This window comes from Podarcis gaigeae (assembly GCF_964106915.1).
Source record: "Podarcis gaigeae genome assembly, chromosome: 14".
NCBI classification, from domain to species: Eukaryota; Metazoa; Chordata; class Lepidosauria; order Squamata; family Lacertidae; genus Podarcis; species Podarcis gaigeae.
The window spans coordinates 45549975-45568700 of NC_139690.1; the positions used below are offsets into that span (position 1 = coordinate 45549975).

The 18726-nt window shown below is 45.0% G+C and overlaps 2 protein-coding genes across 5 annotated transcripts in view; one reads left to right on the forward strand and one right to left on the reverse strand.

The window, feature by feature from the left end:
• Positions 1 to 18726, forward strand: part of LOC310831093 (myosin-11) — a 1553087-nt gene that overhangs the window by 385708 nt on the left and 1148653 nt on the right. The gene's annotated exons all lie outside the window — the stretch shown is intronic.
• CIITA (class II major histocompatibility complex transactivator) overlaps positions 90 to 18726 on the reverse strand; it is a 52796-nt gene continuing 34159 nt past the window's right edge. For all 4 annotated transcript variants that reach the window (XM_083711328.1, XM_083711331.1, XM_083711330.1 and 1 more), the window contains exons 13-19: positions 12053 to 12133; positions 10850 to 10942; positions 10672 to 10755; positions 9743 to 9826; positions 4644 to 4727; positions 3191 to 3310; positions 90 to 1129 (exon numbers count right to left, since the gene is read on the reverse strand). In XM_083711328.1, the coding sequence (XP_083567454.1) occupies positions 3235 to 3310; positions 4644 to 4727; positions 9743 to 9826; positions 10672 to 10755; positions 10850 to 10942; positions 12053 to 12133 (502 nt within the window). In that variant the 3' untranslated portion in view covers positions 90 to 1129; positions 3191 to 3234. The remainder of the gene's footprint in view (positions 1130 to 3190; positions 3311 to 4643; positions 4728 to 9742; positions 9827 to 10671; positions 10756 to 10849; positions 10943 to 12052; positions 12134 to 18726) is intronic.

The following is an 18726-nucleotide window of genomic DNA, read 5'->3' on the forward strand; positions in this document are numbered from 1 at the left end:
TCTGCCTGCGGTTGGATTTGCGGCCCCAGCTATGTTTCTAGGATAAATAGCCCTCTCTGCAACCATCAAAGAAGGCGCTTGCAAAGAGGTTACCTAAAAGATTTAACACACATTTATTGAAGATTATATGAATATTTACTGAAGGTTGCACACACGGTAAAACCGTGTTCGAATGACTCACAGACAGAGACAGGGAGGGGACGCGGGAAATCTACAATGGTCTAATAAGAAATGTGTGTACAGTGGTATCTTGGTTCTCAAACGCCTTGGTACTCAAACAACTTGGAACCCAAACACTGCAAACCCGGAAGTAAGTGTTTCAGTTTGCGAACTTTTTTTGGAAGCCAAACATGCTCTGTTTTGAGTGTTATGCTTCCAATTTGAGTGTTACGCTTCTGTTTTGAGTGTTACACACTTAATAATAATAATAATAAATTTTTATTTATACCCTGCCCTCCCCGGCCAGAGCCGGGCTCAGGGCGGCTAACACCAGTAAAATTACAATAAAAACATAATGGGAGGGCAATTTAAAATACAGGTTAAAAATACAATTTAAAATTCCATTTGGAGTGTCTGTTTTTCCTATTTATTTAGTGCTTTTGTTTTTGCGGCTCTTTTTTGTTTGTTTTTGTGACTGTGTGGAACCCAGTTCAGCTACTGATTGATGGATTGATTTTGTGACTGCAGTACATTGTTTATTGCTTTCATTTTATGGAATTTTAGATAGTAAAATTCATGTTAAATTGCTGTTTTAGGGGATGTTTTTAAAAGTCTGGAATGGATTAATCCATTTTGCATTACTTTCTATGGCAAAGCGCGCCTTGGTTGTGGAACGCTTTGGTTTTGGAACGGACTTCCGGAACGGATTAAGTTTGAGAACCAAGATACCACTGTATACACAAAAAGACCTTGCACTGCTCCACAGTCTATTCATCTGCTAAAGATCATTTTGCAGAAACTGCGCTTTGCATTCTCTTGTGGCTCCTCAAAACCGTGTCAAGCTATTTCCCAAATCTATGCTTTGAGGACAGAGGCCCCCGTAGCCGGATGTTGTCGATTTCCGATTTTCATGCATGAAGCATCCCATGCAAAATGTCAACTCCTTCATCCACCGTTCGGAAGGATGTGCCTGTAAAGTCATAAACACACAAATCTTTTCTGGCTTGCTTTTATTAAGGGTGTAACATTAGAAGAGTCTTGCACCCTGATTTCACAGTGGCCACTCAGACGTCCTGATGGGAAACCTCCATGCAGGACCCGAGTGCAAGAGCCACACTCCTCTCCTGTGGTTTGCAGCATCTGGCATTTATCTGGGAGCATCACTGCCTCCAGCCGTGACGGCAGTAGATTAAGCCTTTGGGGCTAGTAGGTAAAGGGACCCCTGACCATTAGGTCCAGTCACGGATGACACTGGGGTTGCGGCACTCATCTTGCTTTATTGGCCAAGGGAGCCGGCGTACAGCTTCCGATGTGGCCAGCATGACTAAGCCACTTCTGGCGAACCAGAGCAGCACACAGAAACGACCTTCCCGCTGGAGCGGTACCTACTTATCTACTTGCACTGGTATGCTTTCGAACTGCTAGGTTGACAGGAGCAGGAACAGAGCAACGGGAGCTCACCCCGTCGCGAGGATTTGAACCGCCGACCTTCTGATCGGCAAGTCCTAGGCTCTGTGGTTTAACCCACAGCGCCACCCACGTCTCCTCCATTAATCCTCTTTTAAAGCCCCCTAGTCTGCATTCTGAAGCCAATGTTTTCATGTGATCTTCTCCCTGCGGTGCTAAGCAATGCAAAGACTTAAGGGTGTTCTCGTGTTCTCCCAACTAACAGTAACTCAGAGCAGACCCATAGAAATAAATGGGCATGGCTAAGCTAAGTCCGTTGCTTTCAATGGGTTTGTTCTGAGCAAAAGCTAGTTGAGCACAACTCAAATGCACTTTCTTGCTAAGACCTCTCAAGCGGGCCAAGAGGACATAGAAAGAGCTGGATTAGACCTGCAGTGGCCAGCGAGAGGGATTCCCTCCTGGGAAGCCTCCTGGGAACTGAATGCCTGTACAGTGGTACCTCAGGTTAAGTACTTAATTTGTTTCGGAGGTCTGTACTTATCCTGAAACTGTTCTTAACCTGAAGCACCACTTTAGCTAATGGGGCCTCCTGCTGCTGCCGCGCCACTGGAGCACGATTTCTGTTCTCATCCTGAAGCAAAGTTCTTAACCCGAGGTACTATTTCTGGGTTAGCGGAGTCTTTAACCTGAAGCGTATGTAACCTGAAGCGTATGTAACCTGAGGTACCACTGTACTGGGCTAAAAGGGAAAATGGGTGGGGCAACAGAATCAATTTCCAAGCTTGCCTTCCAACTGTAGGTGGCGCCAGAGCGAATTTTTGCAGAGCCCATCTGCACATTTGAATAGGTGGATGATACATTGAACCGTTTTTTATAATAATAATAATAATAATAATAATAATAATAATAATAATAATAATGCATTTTCATTTTAGTTGCTCTGCTTTCAGACCCGTTTAAAATTTATTCGGCGTTCAGGTCCCCTCTGCGCTGTACATTTGAAGCACGATGATACCACTTTAAACAGGCACAGCTTCTCCCAGAGAATCTTGGGAAGTGTAGTTTGCTAAGGGTGCTGAGCAATGTGAAGAAGCCCCTTGTTTACTTCACAGAGCTACATTTCCCAGGCTTATTTAGCAGTCATTCCCTCTTCCTAGGGAACTCTGGGAATTGTAGCTCCCTGGAGGGAACAGGGGTCTCCAAACAAGGCCCTAACTAACTACATTTCCCAGGATTCTTTGGGGGAAGCCATGACAATTTAAAGTGGCACGATACTGCTTTCACTGTATAGAGCAGATTGGGCCTTAGATCAGTGCTAGCAGAATTAAAGAATTCACACACAGGTCTATATATAAACATAAATAACATTTAAACTTCATATATGGACGCAATTTATTCCAGCGGCAGAATCTGGGGGTTTTAATATCTGACCACAGTATCTGAGGTGGCTAGCAGACAATTCCAGCTCCACATATTGAACTCCTGATAATGGTTGGGGAGGCATGGTCGTTTGAGGGGCGGGGGGAATCAGCAGGAATATTTCATTAAGAGGGACTATCACTTTTTACAGGAGAGCAGAACGCAGGAGCCAAGAACATCCTAAATACTGATTCAAAACACTTACGCATTTCAAAATCCCAACATTGTTTGAGCCTGGTTTTGCTGGCTCTAGAGTAATCTGATTCGAGAATCCAGCTGCTGCAGATGATCTAGAAGTCCATGGGGAATAGTGGGGTTCCATAGGCTGAAAAAGGGGGGGTTGAAGAAAAGAAAACAGAATAAGGAAATTTGCTTTGTTGAAGCCCCTTATCTTGTGCAAGAATATACAAATCTGTGGGTTTCAGTTTCTCTCAATTTTTTGTATTTACAATTTTCAAATCTCTTCATTTCCATGTAAGTTTGCATTTCTTTCAGTCTTCATTAAATATCAGCATTTCAGTACAAATTTCTCCTAATACAAACAAGCTTTGCATGCCCTGTTGCCCTAATACAGGCGTTTTCGCAAGGCATTTCCTCCCAATGCAATGCATTTTTAATGTTATTTTTCAATAATATGCATTCTTATGTACACTTTATCCTGGTGCATGCATCTTTCTGCACATTACTTGGCACTGCATTGCTAAATTTGGAGAAGCAAAGATTTAAAAAATGGCTGTGTTTCAGTTCATGCAATTTGCAAAGTGTGTTCACCTTTCAGATGTTTAACTCCATTGCATTTCTCCCCCACCATTATTAGTAAAATTACACACACGCACATATGGGTAAGATATGCAAATAATGGAAAAGACCCTGGTAGAAGGGAATGGGAATCCAGATAATATAGAGAAAAGATTCACAATAATGGGTTTTGTGTATTAATGGTAAAGGTAAAGGACCCCTGGACGGTTAAGTCCAGTCAAACGCGATTATGGGCTTAATAATAATAATAAAAATAAATTAATTTTATTTATACCCCGCCCTCCCTGGCCAGAGCTGGGCTCAGGGTGGTTAACACCAGTAAAATTACAGTAAAAACATAATGGGGGGGACCAATTTAAAATACAGGTTAAAATGTAATTTAAAATGCAGTCTCATTTTAAAAGTAGCCCATAGATCAAAACCATAAGGGGAGGGAAACATAAAGCACTCATCTCACTTTCAGGCCGAGGGAGCCAGCGTTTGTCCACGGGTCATGTGACCAACAGGACTAAGCCGCTTCTGGCACAACGGAATACCTTGGCAGAAACCAGAGTGCACGGAAACGCCGTTTACCTTCGCACCGTAGTGGTACCTATTTATCTACTTGCACTGGCGTGCTTTCAAACTGGTAGGTTGGCAGGAGCTGGGACAGAGCAACGGGAGCTCACTCCATCGCGGGGATTCGAACCGCCAACCTTCTGATCGGCAAGCCTAAGTGGTTTAGACCACAACGCCACTTGCGTGGTCTACTGGATGCACTGGGGAAGCCATGACTGTTCAAAGGGGTATCGTACGGTTCAAAATGCATGGTTTGGAGATGACCAGGGACCGCACCCAGCTGAGAGCATTTGCGTGTGTTGTGTGATCAAGGTGGGATGCCAAGCCAGGCAAAGACTTACGCCACACTCTGGATGCGGGGACATTTCCTCAAGCTGTCCGTCAGGTGCTGAGCTCCAGCAGCCGTTATCTTGTTGCAATGGATGCTGGAAAGAAAGGAGCGTACCAGCTGTTGCCCAAAGGAGCCTCCTCTGCTTTGCTAAACCTCAGCAGTAGCAGGGTGGCCCTGGGTTTCCTTATTTCATTTGCTTTAAATATTTAAAACATTTAACACACACACACTTCAATTCTCTCCCCCACCCCCCAGATTTCCCCATTTTTCAACCCTAAGCGTTTCACAACATAAAAACAACAAACAGCGCCATGAAAGCAAAACCACCACCAGTAAATGAGGAGGGGGAGAATCATAGAATTGTAGAGCTGGAAGGGACCTTAAGGGTCATCTAGCCCAACCGCCTGCTCTCTGGGAATCTCAGCTAAGGCATCTGGAGCGCCACCTTGAGCTCCTTGGTGGAAAAGGTGGGGTATAAGTTAAAGAAATCAATAACAGTAGTTAAAAAACGCATTTATATATAAATATTTTTAAAAATTATACACACACACACACACACACACACGTGTGTGTGTGTGTGTGTGTGTGTGTGTGTGTATACAGTGGTACCTTGGGTTACATACGCTTCAGGTTACAAATGCTTCAGGTTAGACTCCGCTAACCCGGAAGTAGTACCTCGGGTTAAGAACTTTACCTCAGGAGGAGAACAGAAATCGCATGGCAGCAGCGGGAGGCCCCATTAGCTAAAGTGGTGCTTCAGGTTAAGAACAGTTTCAGGTTAAGAACGGACCTCCAGAACAAATTAAGTACTTTACCCGAGGTACCACTGTGTGTGTGTGTGTGCGCGTTTGCGTTTGTGTGTGTGTGTGTGTGTGTGTGTATATATATATATATATATATATGCAGGTTTTGGTGTCCTCGGGTGTCTTCCCGTGTAAAAGTTGGGGTGTCTAGGCGACGTTTCGACGAGGTCTCACTCGTCATCTTCAGGCTGGTGCTTTCGGCTTCTTGTTACTGGAACAGAGCGGGATCTCAATGTTTGAGTTCCTATAAATACTGTAGAGGGGGTGTGGTGTCTAGCCTCCAATGTTCTGGGCAGAGAGGAAGTTCCCAGGCTAGTGTGCCTTTTCTTCTTTTGTTCCTTAATTACTTGAGAGATACCTTGAGTGATTTCTTGAGTGATATCCTGAGTACCACTTAGGTGGGTCATTAGGTGTGGATTAGTTGCTAAAGTCTTTGTGTCTTGACCTCTTGAACTTTGTGAAGAGTTTTCCTGAGAAGATGGCTGTATTGCACTTAGTTGTGCTTTGGCTTGGCTTCGTGTATAGGGGCGAGCTGTGGTTTTGTGGCTTGTGTCAGCCAGATCTGTGTAGGGATTGCAGGGGGGTGCAGCATCCGGAGGTGCCACCATGGATTGGCTACTGGATGGTGTCAGTAATTCATCTGTGGAGAGGGTCTGGGTTTGGGTCTGGTGTGGTTGATTGGTGTTGGCGTTCTGTGTGCCTCTGGATCTGGTGTCAGTTTTTGTGGGGAGGGCTAATTTCCAGATGTCTGGCAAGCGGGATGTGTCGTCACGCTTGTTCATGTTGTGAGGGTGTTTCTCTATCTCGATGGCTTCCATGATTATTCTCTTGTGGTGATGTTCCGTGTTAAAGAGCAATTTGGAATCTGCAAAATTAATTTCGTGTCCTGTTTCTTTCATGTGTTGGAAAAGAGAGGAAGTTTTTTCTTCTTTTTTGACGGCATTCTTGTGTTCTGCGATACGTGCATTTATTCGTCTGTTTGTTTGTCCAATGTACGTGGCTGGGCAGACTTTGCAGGGTATTTCATAGATCCCTTGGTTTTCCAACTGGATTTTATCCTTGGGGTTTCTGAGGATATTGGCTATTTTTTGGTTGGTGCAAAAGGCTGTTTTGATATTGTGTTTATGGAGGATTTTGCTAATTTTATCTGTAGTGCCCTTGATATAAGGAAGGAGGGCCATGCCATTGTTTTCTTCTGTGTCTTGGTTTTTGGGGGGTGTTTCCTTTTGGATTAGCTTCGTAATTCTGTTTTGCTGGTATCCATTGGCAATTAACACATTTGAGAGATTCTGTAACTCAGTTGTCAAGTGGTCTTTGTCAGCCAGGCGTTTGGTTCTGGAGATGAGAGTCTTGGCTACGGAGTTTATTTGTGCAGGGTGGTGGTGTGATTGTGCATGTAAGTAGCGGTTGGTGTGTGTTTTTTTCTGGTAGATAGTGTGTCCTAGGGAGCCATCAGGTTTTTTGTAGATTAGGACGTCAAGGAAGGGAAGTTGGTTGTTGGCTTCTATTTCCATAGTGAATTGTATTTTGGGGTGTAAGTTGTTGAGATGTGTGAGGAAGCTATCCAGTTTTTCCTTCCCGTGTGGCCAAATTACAAAGGTGTCGTCAACATATCTGAGCCAAAGTTTGGGTTTGTGTTCTGACTTGTCTAAAGCATTGGTTTCAAAGTGTTCCATGTACAGGTTTGCGATGACCGGTGAGAGGGGTGATCCCATAGGTGCTCCTTCTATCTGTTTGTATCTTTGTCCATTGTGGATGAAGTACGTGTTGGTTAGGCAGTGGTTGGTCAGGTCCAAGATGTATTCGGGGGGATTGTATTTGTTTTGAATAGCTGTCAAGGCTTCATTAATGGGCACTTGTGTGAAGAGAGATACAACATCGAAGCTCACAAGTAGGTCATTAGGATGTAGGTTTTGCTTCTTTATTGTTTCTATGAACTGGAAGGAGTTTGGTACGTATGAAGAGATGGATTCTGCATAGGGCTGAAGTTGCTTGGCGAGAAATTTAGCGAGATTTTGTAGAGGTGAGCCTATGGAGCTGACTATTGGTCTGAGTGGTGTTCCTTCTTTGTGTATCTTGGGGAGGCCGTAGAGTTTGGGGCATCTGGATGATTTTTCTCTGGGGATGATTCTTAGCTGGATTTCTTCACTGATAGGAGAGGCTTTTATTTTGGATTAGCCCTCCCCACAAAAACTGACACCAGATCCAGAGGCACACAGAACGCCAACACCAATCAACCACACCAGACCCAAACCCAGACCCTCTCCACAGATGAATTACTGACACCATCCAGTAGCCAATCCATGGTGGCACCTCCGGATGCTGCACCCCCCTGCAATCCCTACACAGATCTGGCTGACACAAGCCACAAAACCACAGCTCGCCCCTATACACGAAGCCAAGCCAAAGCACAACTAAGTGCAATACAGCCATCTTCTCAGGAAAACTCTTCACAAAGTTCAAGAGGTCAAGACACAAAGACTTTAGCAACTAATCCACACCTAATGACCCACCTAAGTGGTACTCAGGATATCACTCAAGAAATCACTCAAGGTATCTCTCAAGTAATTAAGGAACAAAAGAAGAAAAGGCACACTAGCCTGGGAACTTCCTCTCTGCCCAGAACATTGGAGGCTAGACACCACACCCCCTCTACAGTATTTATAGGAACTCAAACATTGAGATCCCGCTCTGTTCCAGTAACAAGAAGCCGAAAGCACCAGCCTGAAGATGACGAGTGAGACCTCGTCGAAACGTCGCCTAGACACCCCAACTTTTACACGGGAAGACACCCGAGGACACCAAAACCTGCATTCCTGTACCCGTGAAAATCTACGAAAGCATATATATATATGTATATATATGTGTGTGCGTGCGTGTTTGTGTATATATGTGTGTGTGTATGTGTGTGTATGTATATGTGTGTGTGTGTGTGTATATATACACACACACACACATACACACACACACATAAATAAAAATGTAATGGGGGGGGGGGAATTGTTCAGATAGAAGCAGGGGCCTGATTTCATGTGACAGGGAAAGCCGAGACAGAAAGATACAGCCTTACAAGATGTCTGCAGCAAATGATGGTTTGTGATTCATGTAAAAAAAGGGTAAAAGGTAAAGGACCCCTCGATGGTTAAGTCCAGTCAAAGGTGACTCTGGAGTTGTGGCGCTCATCTTGCTTTCAGGCCGAGGGTGCCGGCGTTTGTCCACAGACAGCTTTCTGAGTCATGTGGCCAGCAGGACTAAACCGCTTCTGGCGCACAGAGGACCGTGATGAGTGCCAGAGCGCACGGAAACGCCGTTTACCTTCCCGTCGCTGCGGCACCTATTTATCTACTCACCCTGGTGTGCTTTCAAACTGCTAGGCTGGCGAAAGCTGGGACAGAGCAACAGGAGCTCACTCCGTCGCGGGGATTTGAACTGCCGACCTTGCAATCGGCAAGCCCAAGAGCCTCAGTGGTTTAGACCACAGCCCCACCCACATCCCATGTAGGGCAGAAAGAAGGGCATCCCTGAAGTGAGGTTTTGGTTTGGGTGGCTTTGGCTGGTGGGGGAGGAAGAAAGGAGTATAGAAGGAAGGAAGGGAAACCCCATACAGAACACCTTGCAGTATTTATTTATGAAAATATTTGCATACCATTATATCATGGGGGAAAATACCAAAGTCGTTTACAGCAATAAAACCACTAAAAAGCCATTACAGTGGTACCTCGGGTTAAGTACTTACAGGGTGCCTCGCAAGACGAAAATAATTCGTTCCGCGAGTCGCTTCGTCTTGCGATTTTTTCGTCTTGCGGAGTGTGGATTGCCCGGGTATTAACAGTTTTACGAAAAAGAACGCAAACTCACAAGACGTTTTCGTCTTGCGAAGCAAGCCCATAGGGAAATTCGTCTTGCGAAGCACCTCGAAAAACGGAAAACCCTTTCGTCTAGCGAGTTTTTCATCTTGTGAGGCATTCGTCTTGCGGGGCACCACTGTAATTCGTTCCAGAGGTCTGTTCTTAACCTGAAACTGTTCTTAATCTGAAGCCCCACTTTAGCTAATGGGGCCTCCTGCTGTTGCTGCGCTGCCGGAGCACAATTTCTGTTCTCATCCTAAAACAAAGTTCTTAACCTGAAGCACTATTTCTGGGTTAGCGGAGTCTGTAACCTGAAGCGTATGTAACCTGAAGCGTATGTAACCCGAGGTACCACTGTATAAACAGACACCAGTCAACCATTGTGAAAGCACCTTGAACCTGGCTCTTTGTGGGAGTTACGTGCCCTAAGTCTCCATGGCCAAATGTTTTATACTCACTCAAGCACTCTCAAAGAAGCTGTCTCTGGGAGCACTCGGGCAAGATGTTCTGCCCCCGCATCTCCAATGTTGTTATTGTACAAGCTGCAGGAAACAAAGGCAAGTGTGACCGTGGATCCGTCTGAGAAAGAAGCAGGGCAGAGCATCGCTTTACAAGAAAGCTCTGCTTATTACGTGTGTTTTTAAAGCCTCTGTCCATCTTCAAGTAACAAATCATACAAACACAGAGTCCGGCATGCCCAATGGAGCTGACATTTTTAAATAAAGAAGGTCAGAGATGTTTGGAAAAAGGATTAGGTCGCGGATATAGAAACTGTAGCCCTCCTGAAATTGTTGGACTACAATTCCCATCGTCAAAAGGACGGTGGGGGCTGGTGCCCATTGGAACGGGTAGGGCAGGAGCCAGAGAGCCCAACACTAGGTGGCGCCAGAGCCCATGACAAGAACAGGCAAGTGATTCCAGCCCCTACTCCAAAAGAACAAAAACAGGAGAAACTCTTGTGGCACCTTAGAGTAGGGTTACTAGACGTCCCCGGTTCCCGGGGACAGTCCCCGGATTTGCAAATCTGTCCCCAGGAAATGTGGCAGTGGCAGCCTCTGCAGCCCGGAGCCAGCCTGGTAGCGCAGTTGGCTCTGGCTGGCTTCAGGAGCTGCTCGCTGCCGAAGGGGAACCAGGGATGTCTGGCGGTACAGATCTCCTGCCCCCTTCCCCCTTTGTTTTGACAGATCGGGAGAGGCTCGGGAGTCACGGGCAAGCGGGTGCTGCCCAGGAGGGGCACAAGGCGCTTGGTTTCTCTGCCAGGCAAGGTGCAAAGCCCTTCTTTTGCACCCTGTGAAACATAAATGCGCATAAATGGGAAAACCATAGCTTTAACTATACGGACCTTTGTTGGTATCGACATGCTAAAGATGAAGAGAGCAGCACTCACCTTAGTGTCTTCAGCGAATGCAGCGACGGAAGCGCTTTGGCTAACTTCTCTGCCCCCAGGTCTGTTATTTTGTTCCCCGACAGGCTAGGAAGAAAGAATTGCAAAGTTCAGGACCTCCTTTGGGGACAAGGGTGACGGCGAGGACGGCATTTCTCCCGCCTTAAACCAGGCAGCTTACTTTAACATTTCCAGGTAGGACAAGCGGGGAAGGACGCTGCTGAGGCTAGTCACTCCTTCGTCTCCGATCTCGTTCTCGTTGGGAGAATCCAAGCTGCAAAAATGACAGGGAAAGATGGTCACCAAAGCTGGGTGACTGAGCGTTGGCAAGATCCCACTGGGTACCAGGCACTTATGGTAAAGGTAAGGGACTTGCAAATGGCGGGTGACTAAGTTGTGGGATAGGAGAGCTGAAAATAATGTCAATATTGGTAAAGGGAAAAGGGAAAGGACTTCTGGACGGTTAAGTCCAGTCAAAAGCGGCTATGGGGTGCGGTGCTCATCTCCGGCGTTTGTCCGCAGACAGCTTTCTGGGTCATGTGGCCAGCAGGACTAAACCGCATCTGGCACAGTGGGACACCGTGACGGAAACTAGAGCACATGGAAACGCTGTTTACCTTCCTGCTGCAGTGGTACCTATTTATCTACTTGCACTGGTGTGCTTTCGAACTGCTAGGTTGGCAGGAGCAGGGACCGAGCAACGGGAGCTCACCCCGTCGAGGGGATTTCAACCGCCGACCTTCCGATCGGCAAGCCCAAGAGGCTCAGCGTTTTAAGACCGCAGCGCCACCCGCGTCCCAGGCACCTACATGGGGGTCTGTGTCCTTTTGGAGATCAGAAGACACATCAGAGACTGTTGTGGCTTTAAGAAATAGCGTTTCTTCACCTATTTACACCTTCCATCTGTATGGAGGGAGTCTAGATCTTATAGCATGGTCGTTTCAGAGGCATCCAGCATCCAGCCTCCCCAAAGATGCCCTTCTCATTCCTTCTTCCCCCCAGCAATCCTTCCTGTCCCCCCCCCCCCCGAGCAGTTACCCTGGCAACCATCCAAATACCCAGTTTCTGCTGCCACCTGGGGCAAGGGGGTAGCAGTTCCCTTGTATGGAATTAGTATCCCTCAATTATTCTTTTGATAGCTCAGCCAGGTTGCTTTGCATCAGCTAGCCCAGAAATTCATTTGCAAGCTTGCATTTTACGTCCATAGCCCAAATCCTAGCATTTATTCATTTCACCCTAAATTTTACAACAATACTGTGGTGATATAGAGGGAGTTGCGACAGCTTTTTTGTCTTTTATCAATATCTGGGTATATCTTGATTTCCATCTGCGTCAACTGGAGGCATGGCTCCCATTCACCCCTCCCCACCGCTTTGCCACTCACTCTAAATGTTGCAGCGCAGGAAACGTGCCCAGGATCCCCACCAGCTTTCGGAAGCCTGTCAAGCCACAGACACGACCCAACCTGCACAGCAAAGAAGAAAATAACTTGTTGGCTTCTCCCGCCCCGCAAGATGTCTCAAAGCACAGCTGACAAAGTTTGTTTCTGCCTTTTCCAAGGGGCTGAGTCAAGTCCCGTCCCCAAACATGTCTGGAGAAGAGTGGGAGAAGGGGAAACAGTATCTTTAAACCACATTGGACCATCAATTCCTCTAACTCAGTACAGTGGTACCTCGGTTTAAGAACAGCCCTGTTTACGAACAATTCGGTTTAAGAACTCTGCAAAGAACTTTGCGAACTTTACCTCGGTCTATGAATGGAAGCTGAATGGTGGAAGGGCACCAGTGGCAGGAGGCCTCATTAGGGAAAGCGCGCCTTGGTTTAAGAATGGTTTTGGTTTAAGAATGGACATCCGGAAAGGATTATGTTCATAAACCGAGGTACCACTGTATTTTCCCAATTGCAATTCAATGTATTCCTGTTGTGTTTTATGATTTTCCTGATATTGTAAGTGAGCCGGAACTGGTCTGTGACCGTAATAATTATAAAATTAATTCATTCATTTTCTACACTGCCTGGCAGTGGCTCTCTGGAGATTTCAGCCATCCTGCTTGGGATGGGGAGATTGGAATCTCCCAGTCTCCCTGGGCTGATTTGCTGAACTTCCTTCATTGCTAGAAAGATACACTTAGGGCTGCTAACCTTACTTCCCCTTCGTTCTCAAGGCCTCCCTTGTGAGAAGCGACATCGTTTGTGTCTCTGCCGCTGAGATGCAAGAGCAAGAACCTTAGCTGATTAGAACTAGAATTTCCCACCCCACCCCTTTTAAGCAGGTATTTCCTGCAATAAACTTAGCTTTCTTATGTTCTTAAAGTAAGCGTCTCAGGACTCAGCTACATTAGCCAAAAGTAGCATTTTGAATGTGTTATAAACATGCAGCACTAGATGGCGGTGGAGAGCAAAAAGAAAATTCTATGCGATTTTCCATAGTGGTTTTCTCCCCCCCCCCCCCCAGGTTATAACAATTTGAGTTCTGACTTATTAATAGCGGGGCGGTTTTCCCCTGGGTGTAGATCCACCCTCAGTGTGGTTATATGCAAGGTGAAGTGTGCCCCTCCACCATGGATTCAGTGTTAATTTATGTACTTAAACCAGGCCTTTGGCTGATTTTACTGGTGTTAGCCGCCCTGAACTTGGCTCTGGCTGGGGAGGGCAGGGTATAAATAAAAATTTATTATTATTATTATTATTATTATTGACACCTGATGCTCTTTGAAATGTGCCGTGGGAGGTGGGGATTATTGTTTTGTTTTTGTTCTTATTTTCACTATGTATTTGGTGTTTTTAATATGGCAACTTTATGCTGTGACCTGCCCTGAGATCTATAGATGAAGGGCGATATACAAATTTAATTAATAATGTTAATAATAATAACCTTTCCTGGGTCCTTCTGCATGCAGAGCAGGTGTTCTAACATTGATCTACAACCCTGTTCCCTTGTTCCATGAGTTGGGTGGGGGGACAACGACTCAGTTCAGATAAATTGGTCCCAAAAAACACAGACAAAGAGTTATTCCTGCAGCTTTTTTAAAAAAAATAATATTTATTAGATTTTCAAATAATACAAAAAGCAAAAAATAATAAAAAGAAAAGAGAAAAGAGAAAAAAAAGAAAGATTCAACCTTTACAGTCCATATTTTCAGTAACTTTTTTCCAGAACTTCCCCTCGCCTCCCCTTCTTGTATTCCATGTCCAAGTATTTGTTCAACAAGTTCTTATCCCTAAGTTTTTAACCTTAATTTGTTGTTATATTTAATTCAGTTTATATATCAACTTTTAACTTATATACATCAATCATATATGCTTACACACTTTTTCTAAGGTCGACCCAGTTTCCCTTCCACGAATTCCCCATTTTTATACTAATAACAACACAAGAGTGGGGAAAAAAATAGTAGAAAGAATCAGACACCCTTCGGATTTCCAAACTCCCACCCTCCCTTCCCCGGTTTCGATCCCCGGGCCATTGTCCATTAGTCCATCTACTATCAGCCTGGCGACCTCACGTCTGAGGCCCTTAACTCTCTCTCAGTCTCTCTCTGCCGGTTTCTTTGGAAGTCCTTTATATTTAACACCAAGTCTCGGAGGGGCACTATCCCTATGATGTCCATATTCCTTCCAGCCAGACCTCTATGGTTAAAGGCGAAGCTCGAATCTTGTTTCTTAATTCTTTTAAGTCCAAATAACCCAAAGGCTCCAACTTCCACCTTGATCAAATTTATAGTCCATAGATCTTCAGATCCCCACAAAAGGAGATCTTTCCATTCCTCATTTTTAAATTCAAACCAAATTTCCCTCATCCAGTCCTTATTTCCTTTTATATCCATCTTGACAGGCCTCCGGCTCTCCTTTGCCTTCTGCAGCATTGCAGCCCCTCTTTCCTGCTCCTCCTGTTCAGCGTATATCCCTTTCTCCACTTCCTCAATTTTCTCAAAATTCTTTTCTTGTTCAGCTGCCTGGGTTTTGTACATCAAGTTCTTTTCCAGCTCAGTTGTTATATTCATTTGCTGTGGGCTTCAAAGTTGTGGCACTTGTAGACAAAACATGACCTTGCTCTTGCAACTTACACAACTTTCCCAAGAGAAAAGCAACCTCGTCCAGGTCAGCTAGTATTTTCCGATCTATTTCCATTCTTGTAATGTCCCTGAACCCCCTCTAGAGGGATTCTGGTTGTTCAATATTCCTTTCACTTCCAACCCAAAAGTCAAGTTAATTTGTTTCAATTGTTCTTTATTTTCAACAACTTATAGCTATATTGTATCTAATGTAACCGGCAAGAACATCAGAAACAAAGTTCTCTATTTTTTTCGACTTTGACAGCTAATTTGACAGCTGTCAAAATCTTCTATGTCTCCTCAGCAGGCTCCTCTCGCGGATCACTCCCGGTCCCGGGATGGGTGGCACTTTAACTCAAAAAATTAGCTCTTATCCTCCAGCACAATTACTTATGCTATCAATCCGTGGAATTAATAATTTTTATCCAATAAAGAAAAGGCTCTTCTCTCGACCTTAGTTGTCAGATCCTTGCTTTAAATTGTATACAATAGGGGGGAGACGGACTTCCTTTTTGCACCTCCCCCGCTCGTGCCGAATCCAAGAAAATTTTTAGTCCAATTTCCAAATTATTCACGGGTTGTTGTTTTTAGGTTTTAGTCCAAATTTTCAGAAGAAGAAGTCAGCGCTCTCCGTCGAATGGCATGCGGCTTCGCTCGGCAGGGGAAGCAGAAGACTCACAGCACCACGCCGCTCCCCGTCCCCCGCTCCGCAGCGTTTAAAAAGGCTCCTTCGTGGGTCGGGGGGGCGCAAATGGTGCCCGCCGAGTCACCAGGTCCATGGGCTTCCGCGCCCGTGGTTTTTGAGGGTTCCCGCGTCGCCGGCGCGGCAGGACCCGACCCCTGTCGAGCAGATTCCCTCCGGAGCTCGGAGGGAATCCGCCATTCGGCTGTGGCGCCAACCCGGAAGTGATATTCCTGCAGCTTTTAAAGAACTGCGCCAGACCAAGGTTTTAACAAGATTTGCATTCTCCATCATCTGTAGCACAGCTAGATGAAGGCTCAGATGCAGAGTTCAAAGGCAACTGCCCTCTCCTGTCGGTTAATCTGGAACTCAACGGTACACTGCCTTAGCATATGGAGGTTTCACTTTTCACCAGTAGCTGCTAAGAGACCCATCTCCTCAACCGGTTTTTAAAGATCCAATTTTATTATCATTATTTATTATTTTGAAAAAGTAATAACCATAAATAAATAAGAATAAAAATGTGCATCCCACCACCGAGACCATTCCACTGTAACTACCCAACCTCCCAAAATTTCGACACCACTTGCAATGGTTTGACCCAGGGGTCAGCAAGCTTTTTCAGTAGGGGGCCGGTCCACTTTGCCACAGACCTTGTGGGGGGCAGGACTATATTTTGAAGAAAAAAATCAACAAATTCCTATGCCCCACAAATAACCCAGAAATGCATTTTAAATAAAAGGACACATTCTACTCATGTAAAAACACGCTGATTCCCGGACTGTCCGCAGGCCAGATTTAGAAGGCGATTGGGCCGTGCTAATCTTCTCTGTATCGTTCCAATTTTAGTATATGTGCTGCCGAAGCGAGCACAGTGACATAGCTAAAAGGAATATGAAAAAATGTTTTATGAAAGAAGGGTGAAAAGACTAGAGTAAAATTATGTCAAAACTAAACAAATGATACAAGGGATTGAGTTATAAAGAACACGTGATAAAAATGGATTGAAAAGGAAAGGAAAACTGGAGACATACCGGTAATAGGTTGAAATGTATAATATTGAATAAGATTTGAAAGAGGGTAAGGAATTGCTGAATTTGATTGTATAAAGGGGAACAGAAAAGGGAGATGTGAGGAGGTCAGGAAAGAGGGTTATGAAGACAACAAGCAAAAACTGGATTTTTATCTTTTTTCTTTGTTTTTTGTCCTTTCTTAGTATTTTTCCTTTTTTTTCGTATATGCTTTTTATTGTATTCTGGATTGTGTTGTTTCTGATTGTCATTCTTTTTTGTTATGTGTGATTGGGATACTTGTTTTACTATGTAAAATCTTAATAAATATTATATATATATATATATATATGCAGGTTTTGGTGTCCTCGGGTGTCTTCCCGTGTAAAAGTTGGGGTGTCTAGGCGACGTTTCGACGAGGTCTCACTCGTCATCTTCAGGCTGGTGCTTTCGGCTTCTTGTTACTGGAACAGAGCGGGATCTCAATGTTTGAGTTCCTATAAATACTGTAGAGGGGGTGTGGTGTCTAGCCTCCAATGTTCTGGGCAGAGAGGAAGTTCCCAGGCTAGTGTGCCTTTTCTTCTTTTGTTCCTTAATTACTTGAGAGATACCTTGAGTGATTTCTTGAGTGATATCCTGAGTACCACTTAGGTGGGTCATTAGGTGTGGATTAGTTGCTAAAGTCTTTGTGTCTTGACCTCTTGAACTTTGTGAAGAGTTTTCCTGAGAAGATGGCTGTATTGCACTTAGTTGTGCTTTGGCTTGGCTTCGTGTATAGGGGCGAGCTGTGGTTTTGTGGCTTGTGTCAGCCAGATCTGTGTAGGGATTGCAGGGGGGTGCAGCATCCGGAGGTGCCACCATGGATTGGCTACTGGATGGTGTCAGTAATTCATCTGTGGAGAGGGTCTGGGTTTGGGTCTGGTGTGGTTGATTGGTGTTGGCGTTCTGTGTGCCTCTGGATCTGGTGTCAGTTTTTGTGGAGAGGGCTAATTTCCAGATGTCTGGCAAGCGGGATGTGTCGTCACGCTTGTTCATGTTGTGAGGGTGTTTCTCTATCTCGATGGCTTCCATGATTATTCTCTTGTGGTGATGTTCCGTGTTAAAGAGCAATTTGGAATCTGCAAAATTAATTTCGTGTCCTGTTTCTTTCATGTGTTGGAAAAGAGAGGAAGTTTTTTCTTCTTTTTTGACGGCATTCTTGTGTTCTGCGATACGTGCATTTATTCGTCTGTTTGTTTGTCCAATGTACGTGGCTGGGCAGACTTTGCAGGGTATTTCATAGATCCCTTGGTTTTCCAACTGGATTTTATCCTTGGGGTTTCTGAGGATATTGGCTATTTTTTGGTTGGTGCAAAAGGCTGTTTTGATATTGTGTTTATGGAGGATTTTGCTAATTTTATCTGTAGTGCCCTTGATATAAGGAAGGAGGGCCTTTTGCACCAACCAAAAAATAGCCAATATCCTCAGAAACCCCAAGGATAAAATCCAGTTGGAAAACCAAGGGATCTATGAAATACCCTGCAAAGTCTGCCCAGCCACGTACATTGGACAAACAAACAGACGAATAAATGCACGTATCGCAGAACACAAGAATGCCGTCAAAAAAGAAGAAAAAACTTCCTCTCTTTTCCAACACATGAAAGAAACAGGACACGAAATTAATTTTGCAGATTCCAAATTGCTCTTTAACACGGAACATCACCACAAGAGAATAATCATGGAAGCCATCGAGATAGAGAAACACCCTCACAACATGAACAAGCGTGACGACACATCCCGCTTGCCAGACATCTGGAAATTAGCCCTCTCCACAAAAACTGACACCAGATCCAGAGGCACACAGAACGCCAACACCAATCAACCACACCAGACCCAAACCCAGACCCTCTCCACAGATGAATTACTGACACCATCCAGTAGCCAATCCATGGTGGCACCTCCGGATGCTGCACCCCCCTGCAATCCCTACACAGATCTGGCTGACACAAGCCACAAAACCACAGCTCGCCCCTATACACGAAGCCAAGCCAAAGCACAACTAAGTGCAATACAGCCATCTTCTCAGGAAAACTCTTCACAAAGTTCAAGAGGTCAAGACACAAAGACTTTAGCAACTAATCCACACCTAATGACCCACCTAAGTGGTACTCAGGATATCACTCAAGAAATCACTCAAGGTATCTCTCAAGTAATTAAGGAACAAAAGAAGAAAAGGCACACTAGCCTGGGAACTTCCTCTCTGCCCAGAACATTGGAGGCTAGACACCACACCCCCTCTACAGTATTTATAGGAACTCAAACATTGAGATCC